Source organism: Pelecanus crispus, chromosome 1 (genome assembly GCF_030463565.1).
Source record: "Pelecanus crispus isolate bPelCri1 chromosome 1, bPelCri1.pri, whole genome shotgun sequence".
NCBI lineage: Eukaryota > Metazoa > Chordata > Aves > Pelecaniformes > Pelecanidae > Pelecanus > Pelecanus crispus.
The window spans coordinates 227305944-227323852 of NC_134643.1; the positions used below are offsets into that span (position 1 = coordinate 227305944).

Sequence of the window (17909 nt, forward strand, 5' to 3'; positions counted from 1 at the left end):
GTTTGTTTTACAGAAAAACGTGTATTTAGCTAATTTATACAAACAGAAACGAGCAGACTCTTTGGCAGCAAACAATTTCTGGTTTTGGTTAAAAGGTTTGGTATTTATTTGTTTATTTTTTTGAACTCAAGTCCTATTTTTACCTAGAAAATACCTCAAAAAATCAGAATTCTACAGCCATGGGTCTGCAGTTTCATTTAATAAGAAACTTCAAAATTTTGAAGAACTACTTTTAAAATAGATTTTTCCAGCAAGTGCCTTTTTCCTAACGGACTCACATTGTGATGCAAACAGGCCAGATGCTGACCTCCCACCAGCCTCCCATCCTTAGGCACCTGGAGCCGCCTGCCGCACCCTGACTCATGCCAGTCCTCCCGTACAGCCACCCACCTTGCTCTCTGCTTGCAGACAGCTGCCACCCTCGGGGACGCTCACGCCAAGAAAGGAACATCTCCTGTGCGTGAGGGTAGAGCTGCAGGGCTGTGCATAAATCACCCCAGGCAATGCCACCGGGAGTCTACTCCTGGATGGAGATGCCCAAGGGCATGAGTCCTCTCCAGGCGTCTTCTGTAGTAACCTCAGCGAGGGGGCTGGACTGTAGCAGCCTTAGTCCCAAGTCAATTCTCTCTCATCTAATTTCTTTTACAAATGGCAAGTGCTAGGAGATGACCAAGGCAGAGAGGAATAGGCTGCGCAAGTCATCTCCAGCAGAATGAATGACCTTCTTTGTGTTTTTGCCTGGAGCAATGCAAGTGCAGTTTCACTTCTGGCTCTGCTGAACAAGTAGCTGGAAGTCTCTCCTGGCTCTCAGTCCAAAGGGCCATGCCATGAGCTGTCCTTGCCCCCACCAGACGCCCTCCCCAAGCCCCAGGCAACATAAGGCTGAAATGTGCAAATTCAATATAGCAAAAAATGCAAATTCAGGATAGCAGAAGCATTCTGTCAACTGTTTTTTCAAGATGGCAGGGAACAGTGCAGCAGAAAGTCAGATAAACACCACAAAGAATAGTTTTGATGTGGAGAATGACACTTTCAAACCAGTTTTGAAACTGGGATGCATTTCACTGAGTTTAATTTTTAAATTAATGTGGAAGTGAGAACTAAGCGTGACGTTTCAGGTGGGATTCATCTGAACAAACACAAGTGGCAGTTGTAGACACGGTGTCAGTCTATGGCTGGAGCTAGTCCTCCAGATTGCCTTCATATCCATGGAGACAAACAGCGACTTTACGGCAGTATTCATCCCAACCTAAAGCTGCTATCTGAAGTAGGTCAGAGGAATTATGCTGCACCTGCCTTTTTCATTCCACATCTGTAAGGGAGATGGTGGTGACCATGCGGACCCCTGCCCTGAATGTGCCTGAGGAGTATGAGAGTTGTCTCACTCCTTTGCTGTCAGGGGAGCCATGCCATCTCTCTATGCTTTTCTTCTGAATCTTTGTGTTAATGGACGCAGTTCTCCAACCTCACCCCTCCACCCTCAGACCCAAGTTGGGTCGTGGCTCCTCTCTCTGGATAAAACTTCCCCTGCCAAGCAGAGGACCATGAGCACCTCTGAGACACAGTCATTCGCCTCTACTTAATTCTATTTCACCACTCCCATATCTTAAACATCCTCATGGCTGTCACATAACCCTGGGAAAACACACCAGACAAATGTTCACCAGCCTGCTGCTTTTGTCCCAAAACATTGACTCTTTGTACTTCAGGTGTTACTGAGTTTCAGCAGACTCCAGCCTGACGCCAGGAGAAGCATCCCTGCGGAGTGGGTGGGTAGCATCCCTCTGTCACTGGAGCATCCTCCATTTCTGAGGAGCAGAAGCCCTTGTGAGTGGCTGAATGAGGTGCGTTGACCCTGGCTGGACGCCAGGTGCCCACCAAAGCTGCTCTGTCGCTCCCCTCCTCAACTGGACAGGGGAGAGAAAATAGAACGAAAAGCTCGTGGGTCGAGATAAGGACAGGGAGAGATCACTCAGCAATTACTGTCATGGGCAAAACAGACTCGACTTGGGGAAATCAGTTTCATTTATTACCAGGCAGATCATAGTAGGATAATGAGAAATAAAAACCAAATCTTAAAACACCTTCCCCCCACCCTTCCCTTCTTCCCAGGCTCAACTTCACTCCTGATTTTTCTCTCCCTCCTCCCCTCCAACAGCACAGGGGGATGGGGAATGGGGGTTGGAGTCAGTTCATCACACGCTGTCTCTGCTGCTCCTTCCTCCTCAGGGGAGGACTCCTCACACTCCTCCCCTGCTCCAGCGTGGGGTCCCTCCCACAGCAGACAGTCCTCCAAACTTCTCCAACATGGCTCCTTCCCATGGGCTGCAGTTCTTCATGAACTGCTCCAGCGTGGGTCACTTCCATGGGGTGCAGCTCTTCAGGAGCAGCCTGCTCCAGCGTGGGTCCCCCGCGGGGTCCCCAGCCCTGCCAGCAAACCTGCTCCAGCCTGGGCTCCTCTCCCCACGGGGCCACAGCTCCTGCCAGGAGCCTGCTCCAGTGTGGGCTTCCCCTGGGGTCACAGCCTCCTCTGGGCACATCCCCTGCTCCGGCGTGGGCTCCTCCCCGGGTTCAGGTGGATCTCTGCTCCCCCATGGGCCTCCATGGGTGCAGGGGTGCAGGGGAATCTCTGCTCCGGTGCCTGGAGCAGCTTCTGCTCTCCTCCTGCACTGACCTTGGTGTCTGCAGAGTCGTTCCTCTCACATATTCTCACTCTTCTCTCCAGCTGCAGTTTTATGTTGGGTTGTTGGGTTTTTTTTCCCCCTTATTAAATATGTTATCACAGAGGTGCTACCACAGTCGCTGATGTTCTTAGCCTTGGCCAGCAGCAGGTCCATCTTGGAGCAAGCTGGCATCGACTGTATCAGACATAGGGGAAGCTTCTAGCAGCTTCTCGCAAAAGCCATCCCTTGCCACACAAACCCAGTGCAGTGAACCTCTGAACCTGCCCGACCTCTTGGTACTGAAGAAAGGCAATGTATGGGGATATAAGTTCTTGGTGTTGGTACTTTGGATAGTTGCTGTTGACATGTATCTTGTTCATTGAAATTGTACTTCTCCCAGCGAGCCTCCAGTATCAGTTCAAAATAATGCCTGCAGAGTCTCTCCTCATCCCAGGTCAGAGCCGGACTTTTCATCTGCTAATGCTAAGCTGTAGAGCCTCAGAACAGCTCCTTGTGCCTGCAGCTTCCAGATAAAACCTGTCGTTGCTGGGGCACCTGACCTGTCTGGGTCATTCCCAGCTGGATCCCAGCTTTCAGAACAGGAGGGCTCTTGCACCCGGGGCAGGCTCAGCATGGTTGGGTGCTGCAACCCCCAGACAGACCCTGTGAATCCTGGTTGGACACAGCTCAGAGAGGGCTCAGAAAAGTCTGGGATGCAGCTGGTCTACCACCAGCAAGAGTTAGTTGGGCCTCAGGACACACAGACCTATGGCATGCTGTCCTTCATGCCTCCAAGACATGCTAGATTTAGCTATTCATGGACTTGAGGTCATTACAACAAGCAGACACAGGACTGGTAAGTATCGCCAAGCAGATTCAGTGTTTATTTAGAATCATAGAATCATAGAATAGTTTAGGTTGGAGAAGACCTTTAAGATCATCCAGTCCAACCATTAACCTACACTACCAAGTCTACTCTAAGCCAATCAAGGGTAGACTAGACTAAACCATGGCCCAAAGTGCCACGTCTGCCCGTTTTTTGAACCCCTCCAGGGATGGGGACTCCCCCACCTCTCTGGGCAGCCTGTTCCAACGCTTGACCACTCTTTCCGTGAAGAAATTTTTCCTAATATCCAACCTAAACCTCCCCTGGTGCAGCTTGAGCCCATTTTCTCTTGTCCTATCACTAGCTACTTGGGAGAAGAGACCAACACCCACCTCGCTACAGCCTCCTTTCACCACTACAAGATGTGGACACCTAGATAAGGTGATAAACACCATTGTGAAGAGACCAACACCCACCTCGCTACAGCCTCCTTTCACCACTACAAGGTGTGGACACCTAGATAAGGTGATAAACACCATTGTGCATCGCCCTGCTTTGGTTTCCTCACCCAGCTGGTGTGAACTGTCAGGTGGACAGAACGCTTTGAAGACCTCAGTTTTGAAGATCTTCAGTTTCCATCGTTACCCAGAAACCCAGAAAAGCTGGTCTGTGCTCAGCGAGGGTCATCTTTTCATGCAAGAGAGGCCCAGAGAGGAGAGCCTCTGTGGCTACAGCACCTGCATTGTGTGACAGTCTCCTGTTGCTAGCCCTGATAGTCCAGCACGGACCAAAGAAGACAACATAGAATAAATTTCCCTGTTTGGAACAGAATCTGTGTATTTACACAAATATACCCAGAGCCCTGAAATGTTGCTTTAAATTATCACAGGGATGTTCATGGCATCAGGAACATCTCAAAACTCAAAGAAGGCTGCTTACTTCTCTGTATCACCTGGAAAGAAGGAAGGGAAATAAGACTCTGGTATTTGCTAATGATCCCAGTCCCAAACAACTCTCACCACAGAGCAGGGTCTCATGTGTTCATTTAAGCCAACAAGTCCTCCCCTACTCCTCTCATTGCTTCCATCCACCATGTGCATTCAACATGTCGTGGTTTAGCCCCAGCCAGCAACTCAGCACCATGCAGCCGCTCGCTCACTGCCCCTGCTCCAATGGGATGGGGGAGAGAATCGGAGGAGTAGGAGTGAGAAACACTCCTGGGTTGAGATAAGAACAGTTTAATAATTGAAATAAAGTAAAATAGTAATGATAATAATAACAATATTATAATAATAATAATAATAATAATAATAATAATAATAATAATAATATACAAAGCAAGTGATGCACAATGCAATTGCTCACCACCCGCCGACCGATGCCCAGACAGTTCCTGAGCAGCGATCGCTGCTCCCCAGCCAACCCCCCCAGTTTCTATATTGCCCATGACGCTGTATGGTATGGAATGGCCCTTGGGGCAGTTGGGTTCAACTGTTCTGGCTGTGCTCCCTCCCAGCTCCTTGTGCCCCTGGCAGAGCATGGGAAGCTGAAAAGTCCTTGACTGGCACAAGCAGTACTGAGCAACAACTAAAACATCAGCGTGTTATCAACATTCTTCTCCTACTAAATCCAAACCACAGCACTGTGCCTGCTACTAGGAAGAAAATTAACTCTATCCCAGCCGAAACCAGGACAAATGGGAAGGAAATTCATGCTGTCTTTGCGGAGATGAATACACCTGGAAAACCATTGAGTACTGTGTCAGGTATGAACCTTCCTGGAAAACAGCATTTTGAGCACTGCCTGCCGGATCTGCTTGGCCCTCATGCTGTAAACAACAGGGTTCAGCATGGTGGGGATGGTCAGGTAGAGATCAGCCAGCAGGACCTGTGCATGCACGGCTACTGTGCTGCCGAACTGCTGTATGTATATGGAGACTATCCCAGGGATGTAATACAGCAGTATCACGCAGATATGACACGCGCAGGTGCTGAAGGCCTTCCAGCATGATTTCTTCCCCAGGACGGTTTTAAGGATCATCCCATAGGACACAGCAATGAAAGCCATGTCCATCCCTACTATAAGAGAGGACCCAGCCACACTGTAAAGCCTGCTGGGTCTGGGGTCTGCACATGCCAGCTTCGCCACGGCCATGTGCTCGCAGTATGAATGGGGAATCACACGGGAACGGCAATAGGGGAGGTTTGTCACCATCCCTGTCAAGGGGATCATGAAAAGGAGAGCTCTCACCACAATGGCCAGGCCTATTTGGGCAATTGTTTGGTGATTCAAGATGGCTTGGTACCTGAGGGGGTGACAAATTGCAACGTAGCGGTCAGCAGCCATGGCCAGGAGCACTCCCGACTCCTCTGATGTTGTGGAGTGAACAAGGAACATCTGAACAAAACAGGCTGTGTAACCAATCTCCGTAGAGTTCAGCCAGAACACGCTCAGCATCTTGGGGATGATGGATGTCACCATCACCACATCGATGACCGCCAGCATGCCCAGGAAGCAATGGATGGGGTCACGCAGGGAGTGGTCCAGCCCAATGACAAGCAAAACTACACCATTTCCTACCAAGGCGATGATATAGCCTGAGCAGAAAAGGATGCCCAGGCAGGTGGCAAAAGCTTCCAGGCTGGGGACACCCACAAGGGTGAAAGAGGAGGAGCTGCTGTTGGGGTGGTTGAAGGGATCAGAAGCCATGCAGCAAAATCTTGCTTTTGTGCTTAAAAAAAGGAGCCCAGTTTTGAGCCCTGAAATATCCAGATAAGGTGGAGACTCTGCATCAGTGCAAGAGCCAAATCAGGAATCCACATCATTATTACGATGCGTGAGACGGGAACACTACAGCATAACATGACTGGCTAAAGGGAATGGGTCAGAAATGCTGAATAAATGGGGCTGTTATGGCTTGAAAGTTCCTAGATGTGAAGAATTTAATGTTTCAAGCTGTGCCACCAGGGATAACTAAGGGATTTCTACAGTTCATTGCTTTTGAAAGGCTTATTTCTTTGCTGGTTGCTCCCCACCACTCAGATGACATCTTGAAATAAGCTGCAAGAGGAGAGAAAAAGGTCAGCATCCAGCTTCCCTCAGACAGCGCTTTCTTCTGAGCAGCCCTGGCTTCCCTGCAATGGTCCCAACATAGCAAGTTCCTCCAAATCTGTAGGGCAAAAAGTGGTCTCAGAAACTGCTCTGGGACATTAAGCATGATCATCAAATTGCCTTTTGCTGCACTGTCTTCATTCTGTCATTCACCCGTGAGAGAAGCCTGCAAAACTAGGCGGTAGTCAGAGGAAAAGATTAATTTCTAAGGTTTTATTCTGATGGGAGAAGCTTGAAAGTAATACAGAAACTCCAGAGAACAATCCTGGAGAGACAAGAAGAAGAGTCTGAGTACGGTGGGCAGGATCTAGGGATTCATTTGTGCCAAAACCTTGCTACTGCTTCTGCTGCTTCTCCGCACACAGTGGCAAAGACCAGGCAGGTGATGACCACACCAGATTCCTGCCTGTTAAAAGCTATTGCCTGGATGATCATCCACCATAACTTTTTAGCAAGCAGCAAGCTGTACGGTGGCTCATGGTTGCCAATACCCGTGCTAGTGACAGCATGGAGTAAAATTCACCCGTGTACAGCCCCACTACAGGATCATTTAGGCTAAAATTTAACATTAGACATGACCAGTGTGGCAGTAGTGAGAAGCAGAAGCTAGATGAGTTCAGAATAGAAAAAAAGAAGATATTGGGAGACAACTAAGGAAACACAGCATTTGAAGTTTTAAAATAGAGAGCAGACTTTTGTAGGCTTTGAGCCCTCTGAACTATAGTTTAGCCCCAGGTTTGGGGTTGCTGCAGGAGCTGCAGGAGCTGCTGGCTGAAAAGACTGGTCAGGACAGAAGCGCTTACCTTCTGGCCTAAATGTCTATGAATCAGGACATTTTAGAGGCTGAAACAGGATCAAAATTCCTTTTTAATTACTGCACATAATTGCACTGCATTGACCCTCTGCATCCTGGTAACCAGCAGCTGCAGGAGGCAGGTGCCACGCCAGATTTGAGCAGCGAGGTTAACCTGTGGCTGTTTTCACCAACCCATGCTCCCGAGCAGACCTGCATACTCCCAGTGACACGGACCAGCCTTTCAGACCAGCCCCTGCTGCAAAACAGAGCTGTGCACCCTGGGATGGTGCAAGTCCCAGTCCAACACACCAGATCTCAGGGTCTACATGAGGGTCCCTCCACAAAGACTCAGAGCTTCGTTCAGCTGCCTAAGCACAGATGTCTAGAGCCATCTGAGACCCGCCCGGTGTGCCCCACTTGGCCTCTACTTCCTTTACACCCAGCAGGTCCCTGCAAACCCTGGGTGATGGTCTGCCTCTCCCACATGGACGCTTTGGGTACCTGGGGGCATCTCAAGTGGCTGTAGACATCCAGGTAAGGGGCAGTGGAATGACACCCTGAGGGTCTGACACCCTGTTGCAGTCAGAGAAGAGTTCGAGCATGGAGCCTACAGAGTGACTGACTCCCTAAATGTAGGGGTCTGCCCTAGGGTGAGCTGAATTGCTCTCCAGGATCCACTGTCCATAGGGGCTGGATCTCCACTGGCTGTGCTCAGTGCTTAGACACTGAGCAGTCCTGCACACAAGCATGTGTGGACACCTACCTCCAGGCACTTATGCGTGTCTGAATCCCGAGCTGCATCCCCAGGAGCCTACATCCAAGACAAGAGCGTATTTGCTTCCAGAAGCCCTCTTCCACAGGCAGTGCCTGGAACAATACTATTATCAGTATTGCAGCAGTACTGAAGGACTCTGATTGCAGGGACTTCTTGTTCTGGGAGATGGAAAAACATAGCACAGAAGAGCTTTGCAGCCTAATCAAAGGCTTCTGATCCCGGTCTGCTGAGAAGGATAAGCACCAGGTATCTGTCTCACCTGCAGGACTGTCACCCGGAGGGCTGCAGCAGTACATCTTGGCATTTCTCTAAGCGCAGCAATGCGGGGTTATTAATCCATCCTCTGGAAATCCCCAAAGGGACAGCAGATGGAGGATGCATAGATTAGATTTTCTGTCCTGTGAGGAGACAGAAACTTTCAAGACTGCTTCAGCTTCTTTCGTTAGCTCTCCCTTGTAGTGTCATACCATTGGGGTCTCAGGGTTATGGCAGTCTCCAGAGCCTGCCGGGTGCCCCTGAGACCAATGCACAAAATGTAAAGCAAGAGGTCTCTCTGAAGTGGAGAAAAATCCCTTTGGTTTTGCCAGAGAGAGCAAGATGGTTTGGAAACTCTGGGTTTCCACTCTTCTCTCCACTCAGAACCATTACAGCAAACTTTTATGCCTGTTGAATCCCCAAAAAGAGTTTGTGCAAGAATCGATGCAGGGAGGTGGGATCTCACAGCAGGTCCTGAGCCTTGGCTGCATCATGCAGTTGGTAGGTGAGGAATGACGCCTACTGATCATGCATAAGGAAACCACACATGATGGCAAGCCTCCAGCAGGTGTAAGGTCTGCCTTTAAGGATCATTAGCAGAATGCCAGCTTATTAGGGGAAAAATCCCTAATTTTCCCTAATTTTTCATCTTCTTTTTCAAAAAAAAAGATTCTAGGAGAAGTGCAGATGAGAACCTGTGTGTGAGCAGAAGTGCAGTACAAGAGAAATGCCATTCTGAAGTAGAGTTTGTCCTTTATTTTCCTGTCATCCATATAAAGTTATCCTGTCTGGTATAAGGCAAGCAGGCGTTCTGCTGTGGTGACTGGGCTGTGTCAGGTCCATACAAGCACAGCACTGAGGGGAGAGGTGGGACTGCCCTGGAGAGCTTCCATCCCAGCTCTGTCCCACTGAGACCCTCCTTGCATTGTCCTGTCTCTTCTGTCTCCACTCTCAATGCTTCCTGCCTCCCTAAAATCTCAGTGAACAGCACAGGATTTGTTCAGCACAGGGGCTCAGCAACGAGGGACGTGTGAGATGGGGGAGGAGATGAAGACATGGTGTTTGTGATATGCAGGGAATGTCATGCCTGGAGATTTTTTCCAGAAAGAGGAGGTTTTCCTAAAGTGGGGAATTTGTTCTGCAGATGCATTCCTTGCCCTAAGAGCACCTTCATCCCTGTGTCCTGTCTCCGGTTCAGCACTTTCCCAGAGGAATGTGTGAGTATGATCAGGGTGTGAGATGGAGATGCAGCCTCCAACGCATTTCTGTTTCCTTGAGTGGTCCCCATGTGAGCTGTCTTGTCCCATGAACGCTACTGCAACTGGCCTGCCACCCTGGAGAGCCTGGGAGCATGTCTGGGACTGCCTGACCCCACGCATGGTCTGGGAGGCACAGACCTGATGTAGGATGGGTGCATCGGCCATGACATTTGGGATGCTTCAGTCAGAGCTTTTACCTCAAAACAGCAGAGAGCCTGTTCAGGACGGCATTTCTACCATCCATCACTCAACTCCATGTGGACCCAATATTATCTCTACTGCCATGGTTTTATGCACATTTTTTTCTTGGCCTCTCCTCCCTCCAGGGACCCATGTCTTCTCCACACCTGAACAAACCCAGCCAGCCAGAAGTGCACCTGCCCCTCCATCCTGCAGGGATCTCTGCGCATTGGATGGCAATGATGCCTTGCAGTTTCTCCTTTCTAGACACACAAAAGGGCACTGTGTCCTGTTGAGCAGAGGGAATGTCTTCAGTGGTCAGGTCATGCACTGGGGCAGGGACACAGTGTTAGACTGCAGGTAGGGAGCGTGCTTTCAGGAAAAACTTTTATATTGAGGCTGTTTTGCCTGGAGTTCCCTTCTCTGGTTGATATGTCTCAATGGCACATCAGGAAGTTTCAGTACACCCAAAGCAACACCACTCCCTTTCTTCCCAAGGGGGGTTCCCCATGCTTCTCGCACACTTCAGAGCCTGTCATGTCATACATGTCAGTGTGTTTATTGCTTTTGCACCCAGGAGATTCCTGGCTGCTGATCTGGACCACAGGGTGCAAACATGGACCCTGCCCCAGGTTGTTTGCAAGTGGAGACCAGTCAGCCACGCAGGTCAACACAAACTGAAAACACAAACACAAACAGCACCAAATGGCCTGATGCTGTTCTCCTCTCTTGGTGATTAGGATGAATGCTTTCAGAGGAAACTGTATATACATATATACAGTATGGATCCCTCTAGTAGCTGAACTTAGATGCTCAGTCTACCCAGTAGCTGGTCCCAGGTCCCTGGTCTCCCCAGTTGCCTCATGCACACGCACACACACATGCGCGAATGGCTCTCTCCAGTAGCTGGCTGAGTCCTATGGCATCACCAGTAGCCAACCCCATGGTCTTTGCAGTAGTGTAGCTTGGACCCCCCTGGTTCCTCCAGCAGCAATCAAACCCTGTGTTCTCTCCAGCATCCAGCCCAGACTTACAGCCTGGCTAATACCCAGCTCCCAAATCTCAGCCTACTCGCTGGCTGGTCCTGCTTGATGTTTGCTGGTGACTGCACACTGATGTGGGTACCCAACCCACATGTGTGCACCCCAGTCTCTCCAGGTGCTGGCACCCCGGGCTCATGGGCCCCTATGGTCCATGGTCCCCACTCCAGCAGCTGGTGCTCAGCCCTCCGTGCTCACACACGCACACAGATTAGGGGACCCTCACCCAGGTATGTTGTTAGAAATGGAATTTAATGAGAAGACAGGACAGACTGCACTGATCAAGCACCGGGCATGTTGACCAAGACCGTGTTTACATGTGACTGAACCCTTTCATCCCCTTACGCCGCTGTTTTCCCACACTTGTTTGCCCCCATCCCCCTTATCCCTTCAATTCCCAGCCTTTGGTTCCTCCTCTAAACATCCCATGCCCAAGTGCCACACAGTCCCAAAGTGCTCTTCCTGGCACCCCATACTGATTGTCCCTCCAACCCACAGGCAGTGACCCATGTCAGTTTGCAAGGAAGGAGACCCATTGCCATTGACCAACCTGGAGGTCTCACACCTGGCCATGGGCTGACCATCCTCCTGGGACAGCCCGGGGAGCAGCTGGGCCAGGGGCTCTGCTGGCTCTGAGGGCGATATTGGGGTTCCCCCACCTGCCATGTTCCTCTGTTCCTTCAGGTTTATGGAGGTGAAACATTAATCGCCCAGCCCTACAACCTCGGCACCTGGCAGAGAGGTTCCTGCTGCAGATCCCTGCAGGATGATGGCATCCATGGTTGTCATGGTTTAACCCCGGTAGGCAGCTGAGCACCTGCCGTGGTTTAGCCCCAGCCAGCAGCTCAACACCATGCAGCAGCTCGCTCGCTCCCCCTACCCCGATGGGATGGGGGAGAGAATCGGAGGAGTAAGAGTGAGAAACACTCCTGGGCTGAGATAAGAACAGTTTAATAATTGAAATAAAGTGATAATAATAACAATATAATAATGATAATAATAATAACAATATACAAAGCAAGTGATGCCCAATGCAATTGCTCACCACCTGCCAACCGATACCCAGACAGTTCCCGAGCAGCGATCGCTGCTTCCCGGCCAACCCCCCCAGTTTCTATATTGCTCATGACGCCATATGGTATGGAATGGCCCTTGGGGCAGTTGGGATCAACTATTCTGGCTGTGCCCCCTCCCAGCTTCTTGTGCCCTGGCAGAGCATGGGAAGCTGAAAAGTCCTTGACTGGCATAAGCAGTACTGAGCAACAACTAAACCATCAGTGTGTTAGCAACATTCTTCTCCTACTAAATCCAAACCACAGCACTGTGCCTGCTACTGGGAAGAAAATTAACTCTATCCCAGCTGAAACCAGGACAGCACCACACAGCTGCTCACTCACTCCTCCCCACAGTGGGATGGGGGAGAGAATCAGAAGAGTAAAAGTGCAAAAACTCATGGGTTGAGGCAAAGACAGTTTAATAATAAAAAAGAAAGAAAAGAAAAAATAGAAAAAAAGAGAGGTGTTCAGGTGATTTGCTTTGGTGAGAGATAGATAAAGTGTGTGCTGTGTTTGTGCGTTCAGGACGGTGGTCACCGTGTGTGGGTACCTGCTCCCCAGGGCTGACAGACCTTCACCAAGAGGGAAGGGGATCTTCTCGGCACCTCATAGATGACCCTGCTTTGAGCAGGAGGTTGGACTAGAGACCTCCTGAGGTCCCTTGCAGTTATCCCACGGTCCTGTGATCCCATGTCCCTTACGTCTCTTGGTATGCCTCTGCTGCACAAAAAGCGGTATCTTAAGGAAACAGCTATTTTGTGTGGTTCAGCTGCACTACGTCATTTTGCCAGAACAAGGTTAGGTGGTGGCTGCAATCATATTTATGTTGGGAGATCTGAGGGAGCTGGACCACCCAGAGGTGCTGTGCCAATGTCACTGCCTTGTGCTAGGGTCAGGTAGGAGAACAACCAGCTGAAGCCCTTGGTGCTGATCTGAATTCAGTGGATGCCAACATTTCCTGGGGCACCTGCATCTCTGAATGTACACTGAGAGCCACACCAAGGTCCAGCAGAGGTTTTGGCGATTCTAGGGAACAGACTTTGTCTTCATGAGTCCCAGCCCTGTGCTCTGAAGGCCAGGCCCAATCCCTCCTGCCATGGGTCTCCTCCAGGAGATCGCCCTGCATGCTCCATCACGAATCTGCTTCGTCCTGATCCCGTATATCAGAGGGTTGAATGCCGGTGGGATGAGGAGGTAGAGATCAGCCAACAGGACCTGGACGTGGGGTGGGAGCTCCTGGTGGTACCTCTCCATGTACATGGAGAGCAGCCCAGGGATGTAGAAGAGGGCCATGATGCAGAGGTGTGAGCCGCACGTGCTGAAGGTTTTTTTGCGGGCTTGTGGGGAGGAGAGGCTGAGCACAGCTCGGAGGATGAGCACGTATGAGAGGGCGATGAGCAGCGAGTCAAAGCTGCCCACATAGGTGGAGACGGAGAGGCTGTAGGTGTTGCTGAAGGCAGCGTCCCCACAGGCCAGTTTGAGCACGGCCATGTGCTCGCAGTACGAGTGGTCCACGACTGCCGGGCTGCAGAGAGCCAGGTGGTGAATCTGGAAGGTAAGGGGGCTCATGAGAACCACAGCCCTGAGCAAGGTAGCCAAGCCAATGGCAGCCACAACGGAGCTGGTCAGGATGGACAAGTACCGCAGTGGATTGCAAATGGCCACGTAGCGGTCAAAGGCCATCGCCACCAGCACCCCCGACTCCATCACGGAGAAAGCGTGAACAAAGTACATCTGGGTAAGACAAGCATCCAGGCTGATGGCAGTGGAGTGAAACCAGAAGATGCCCAGCATTTTGGGGGTGATGGAGGTGGACATCACCAGGTCAATGACAGCCAGCATGGACAGGAAGAGGAACATGGGCAGGTGTAGGCTGGGATCAGCCTTTACCACGCACAGGAGGGTGCTGTTCCCAGCCAGCGTGATGAGGTACATGATGCAGAAGGGGATGGAGATCCAGTGGTGCAGGTGCTGCAGCCCTGGGATGCCCGTCAGATGCAGCTCTGACAGCGAGGTGTTGGTAGGACGTGAGTGGGGCATGGTGGTCACTGCAGGAGCCTGAGCGAGGAGAGCCCAGGCACACAAGGACAGCCATACCCTGGGTCACACCAAAGGTCCATCCAGCCTCAGGTCCTATGTCCAGCATCCAAAGCAGACCCTTAGGGAAGAATATGAGAAAGGAAATGTACCATGACATCTCTCTTGAGTGCCTCCTCAACTTCCAACAATTTGAAGCTCAGGGACTTCTTGAGCTGGATGTGGTTTCTCCATTTTTATTAACCCCACCCCAGAAACCCATCTAGCCTCTTCTGCACAAAATTTTAGCACCTACACTGTCTTTTAGCAAGGAGTTTCACAAACTAACGGCACCTTTTGTGGAATAACCCTTTCCCTTTCCTGTGAGCCTGACATTTGCTGGTGCCATTTGATGTCTTGTAGTTCCTGTATCAAAACAAGCAGAGAAGAGTTAGCCCAATCCTTGTCTTTCTTCCACATGCCACTGTCAGATGTGGAAGTAAGTAAACATCAGATGATGGAAGTTTTATTCCAGACCCACAGGAGAATTTTTAACCCCTCCATCAGGGCCGACTATTTGATTTTACATCTTCATCTCCCATTTGTCTTGCTCTGTATCTAGAAAGATGGAGATGAAAAGGACCTTCTGTATCACAGAGCCGAGTGCCTGTTGCTTTAGGTGTGACAGCTTATCTTACCCAGAAAAACTGATAGTCACCATCCTAGGATATTTTGCTTTCATGCATCTGCTGGAAGACAGCACCAACCCCGCTCCAACAGCTGGGAAATTACCTCCACTTTCCCCTCTCAGTGTATTCCTGTCCAGTTTATATCACCTCTGAAGGTGAATCTGATTACGCTTTTCCCTCCTTGGCATTTTTGCCCCAGCGTGTCTAGAACCACACAACCCAGCCTGACATTTGCTAAGCAAACTAGTCTCTGCTCTTTTGTCCCCTTTCACAAGACCAGAGCTCTGCTCATAGTCGCACAAGCCGTTTTCCTCTTTACACCTTCCTTTAAAGCATCTTTCTTGGCCATGCCTGGTCAGAGGCACACAGATGAGGTCTCACATGATGATGATGCACAACAGTTTCCCCAACACCAGTCTTCGAAGAGCTCCACTTTACATGTGGTCTCAATGCTCCCACACTTTTGAGGTCCAGTTGCCCACATCACCTTCACCTCTCCCACTCAGGAAAGAGAGGCACTGGGGTTTCTGTTTCCCAGGACTGCAGCCCATCTTTCAGCCAAATTAATTGCTGTTTTCCAGCAGGACCTTGCAGGCAGAGTATGACATGTCCAGAAAGCATCACATTATTAAGGGTAGATATTCCCAGGCAAATCTAATTTCTTGCTTTCTTGTTGTTTATAAAATATTTTAGCAGGTTAAAGTAGTTTCTGAGCAAATCATACTCTCGGAATTGCTTGTTCAGTGAAACACCCTGAGGTAGGATGAATGTAAAGGGCAGGGGCAAAGGACTGAGCTGGAGGTCTGCAGATTGAAGTGCGTTGTGGCAGGCACTTCATGGAAAATAATGGCAAACTAGAGGGAATTCAGAAATAAGGATGAAGTTAAGCTGGAGAGCTGAGTGGACTGTCTCACCTGGGGAATGGTCTTGAGAAGAGCCTTGAAAAGTTGCCTGAGATTTTTTTCAAAATCTTCTTTGTAGAGAATGTGGTCAAGAAGCATGGGAATGGAGAGGGAGGGTCATGGGGCCTTTTCCAGGCTCTTTTCTTTTTTTTTTTTTAATAAATATATTTTTAAAGTTTATAAATAAAAGACTGCAGCAGCAAATCCTCTTGTGCTGTTTCTATTTAAAATCCATGCACCGATGAATGACCTACCTGGCTTGCTGCTGCAGATTTGTCCAGATAAATCAGCAGGCGTACCCAGCTCACCCAGCCCCTGCAGGAGTGATGCTGGCCAGCCCTGTGTCCACCAGGTATATCATCTGCTTCTCTGACCCAGCACATTTTAACAGTGGAAGCATTTATAAGTTTGCTGAGAGGAATCCCTGGTGTGTCTGTCTCATGGCTCAAGAAATGAGTCGACACACACGCATGTCTGCAGCTGACCTGCTCATTTGCTGACTAACCTCCTAATTCAGTTTGTTTATTTCAGAAGATATTGTTGCCAATCCCCTATGGTGTTTATAACCCTTGCAGTACCTTGAACTCTTCCTCACCCTTTGACCCTGCAGCCTTCCAAACACCGGTCCCTGAGCTTGGCATTGCCAGCTCCCTCTTTTCAGGACGCTGAATCTTTCCAGATGCGAATGAGATCTGGGTCTCCTTCCATGGTCTGTGTGACCATGAGATGGAGTTCCTGGCTGTCTCCATCCTGCCAGAGGCTGCAAGCCAGGGGAGGGATGTCCTGTCCCACACTTGTGCTTTGCATCCTCTAAGGCGACAGCAGAAAGAGCTCAGCTAGATAGAAATCATGTGGCAGGCCAATTCTGGCCACTTTGACCTAATTGAGACTCATTTTGTCTAAGTGTCCTTCTTCTGCAAAGCTCTGACCAAAGAGGGCTGGCACTGCGTGGTGAAAGGGCTGCTGAAAGCAGCGGTGTGCTTCCCTGAGGGGGATGAGAAGAGCTGCACCAAGCCTGGCTGCATGTCCCCAGGGAAGGGGAAGGTTGGGTGATGCTGGGAGCAGTGCGTGCTACCTGGGCAGCATCAGGCAAAGGCGGTGGAGGCAGGCCCTGTAAATGGAGAATAAAACCGCTGCCTGGCAGGCTCCAGGCAGTGCACCTAGCACGGGCACTTTCCAGCACCAACTTGGACCAGGACTACGAGACTTGGGTTGGAAGAGTCTGGTCTCCGAGTCAGGGGGGAGAATCTGCACTGTATTTTAGCTGTTGGCCATTGTGTAGATTGTACTGTTGCTGAGGGGGGGGGTGGTGGGGATGCAACTGTGTAATCCAGAAGGCACCCAAAGGCATCAGTGTCAGGAGACACTGAAAGAATTGAGTTTGTACCCACCAGCTTGGGGCTGGTGGCCACCACAACTCTTTGTAACGCTCCCCTCTCCTCTCTAGCTCGGTGCAGGATACATGCAGGACCCCAAGCTTCCCTTGGAGACTAGACTCCGGGAATTCCTGTGTCCTGATTTCCATGAAGGCATAAGGAGACCTGGGATGGTAAGTCAGTATGTGGTGTTAGGAGATGAGTTTTCACCGCAGTTAAAATCAGGTACAGGTTTGCTGAGGAGAACAAGAGGAGCCCAGTCCCCGTTCCCTGCTCCACTTCTTTAATCCACACTCCTGCTCCTTGCCGCCAGTGCTCAGAGGTGACCCTCCACCAACAGGCCTGCAGGCTTTTTTTTTATTTTATGGCCCTGTCCTTTGCATAAGGAGATCTGCGTAAAGCAAGGGAGACTTGTGCAATTGCCCTCTCCAGCTGCTCTACGCACCCCATTGCAAACAATTCCTGCTGTCTCTAACACAACGCTGCACCTGAGCATCAGTTCAGGGGAAAGAGTGAGGTATTACCCTCATGCAGTGCAGCACATGAAGAATTACATGGTCCCCAAAGAGGAGAGCCAGTTTGCTAAAGTGCCATATCCACAGGGGTAGGATCTCACAGGAGTTCAGAGGCAAGTGAAGGTTTATGAAAAACTGGAGTTTCCCAAAATCCCATTACAGGTGCCTATATGCTTATGGAAGAGACACAATAACATAGAAAGTTAGGGAGTCTCATTAAAAAAATTGGGAAAAAAAATTGTAGAACAACATTTCATGGCTGATGCTGTTTTGCCATTTCTAATAAGAAAGGAACAACACCTTATGCAACACTGCAGGGTTTCAGAGTGACTTGTAGACCCTCTTCTCAAGTGAGCTGGGTTCTTGTGATTGCTGCAAATGCTTCAGTAAGGTTTCAAGACAGGATTGGGAGGAAAACAAAATCTGTTTGGGCCAACATCTGGATGAGTGT

The 17909-nt window shown here is 50.0% G+C and overlaps 2 protein-coding genes across 2 annotated transcripts; both read right to left on the reverse strand.

Moving 5' to 3' along the window:
* Positions 1-5250: 5250 nt before the first annotated feature.
* LOC104033532 (olfactory receptor 52I2-like) lies at positions 5251-6198 on the reverse strand. Its single transcript, XM_009486208.1, has one exon. The coding sequence runs from the start codon at positions 6196-6198 to the stop codon at positions 5251-5253; it is 948 nt and encodes a 315-aa protein (XP_009484483.1).
* Positions 6199-12986: 6788 nt separating this feature from the next.
* LOC104025862 (olfactory receptor 52K2) lies at positions 12987-14000 on the reverse strand. Its single transcript, XM_009486207.2, has one exon. The coding sequence runs from the start codon at positions 13998-14000 to the stop codon at positions 12987-12989; it is 1014 nt and encodes a 337-aa protein (XP_009484482.2).
* Between the last annotated feature and the right edge of the window lie 3909 nt (positions 14001-17909).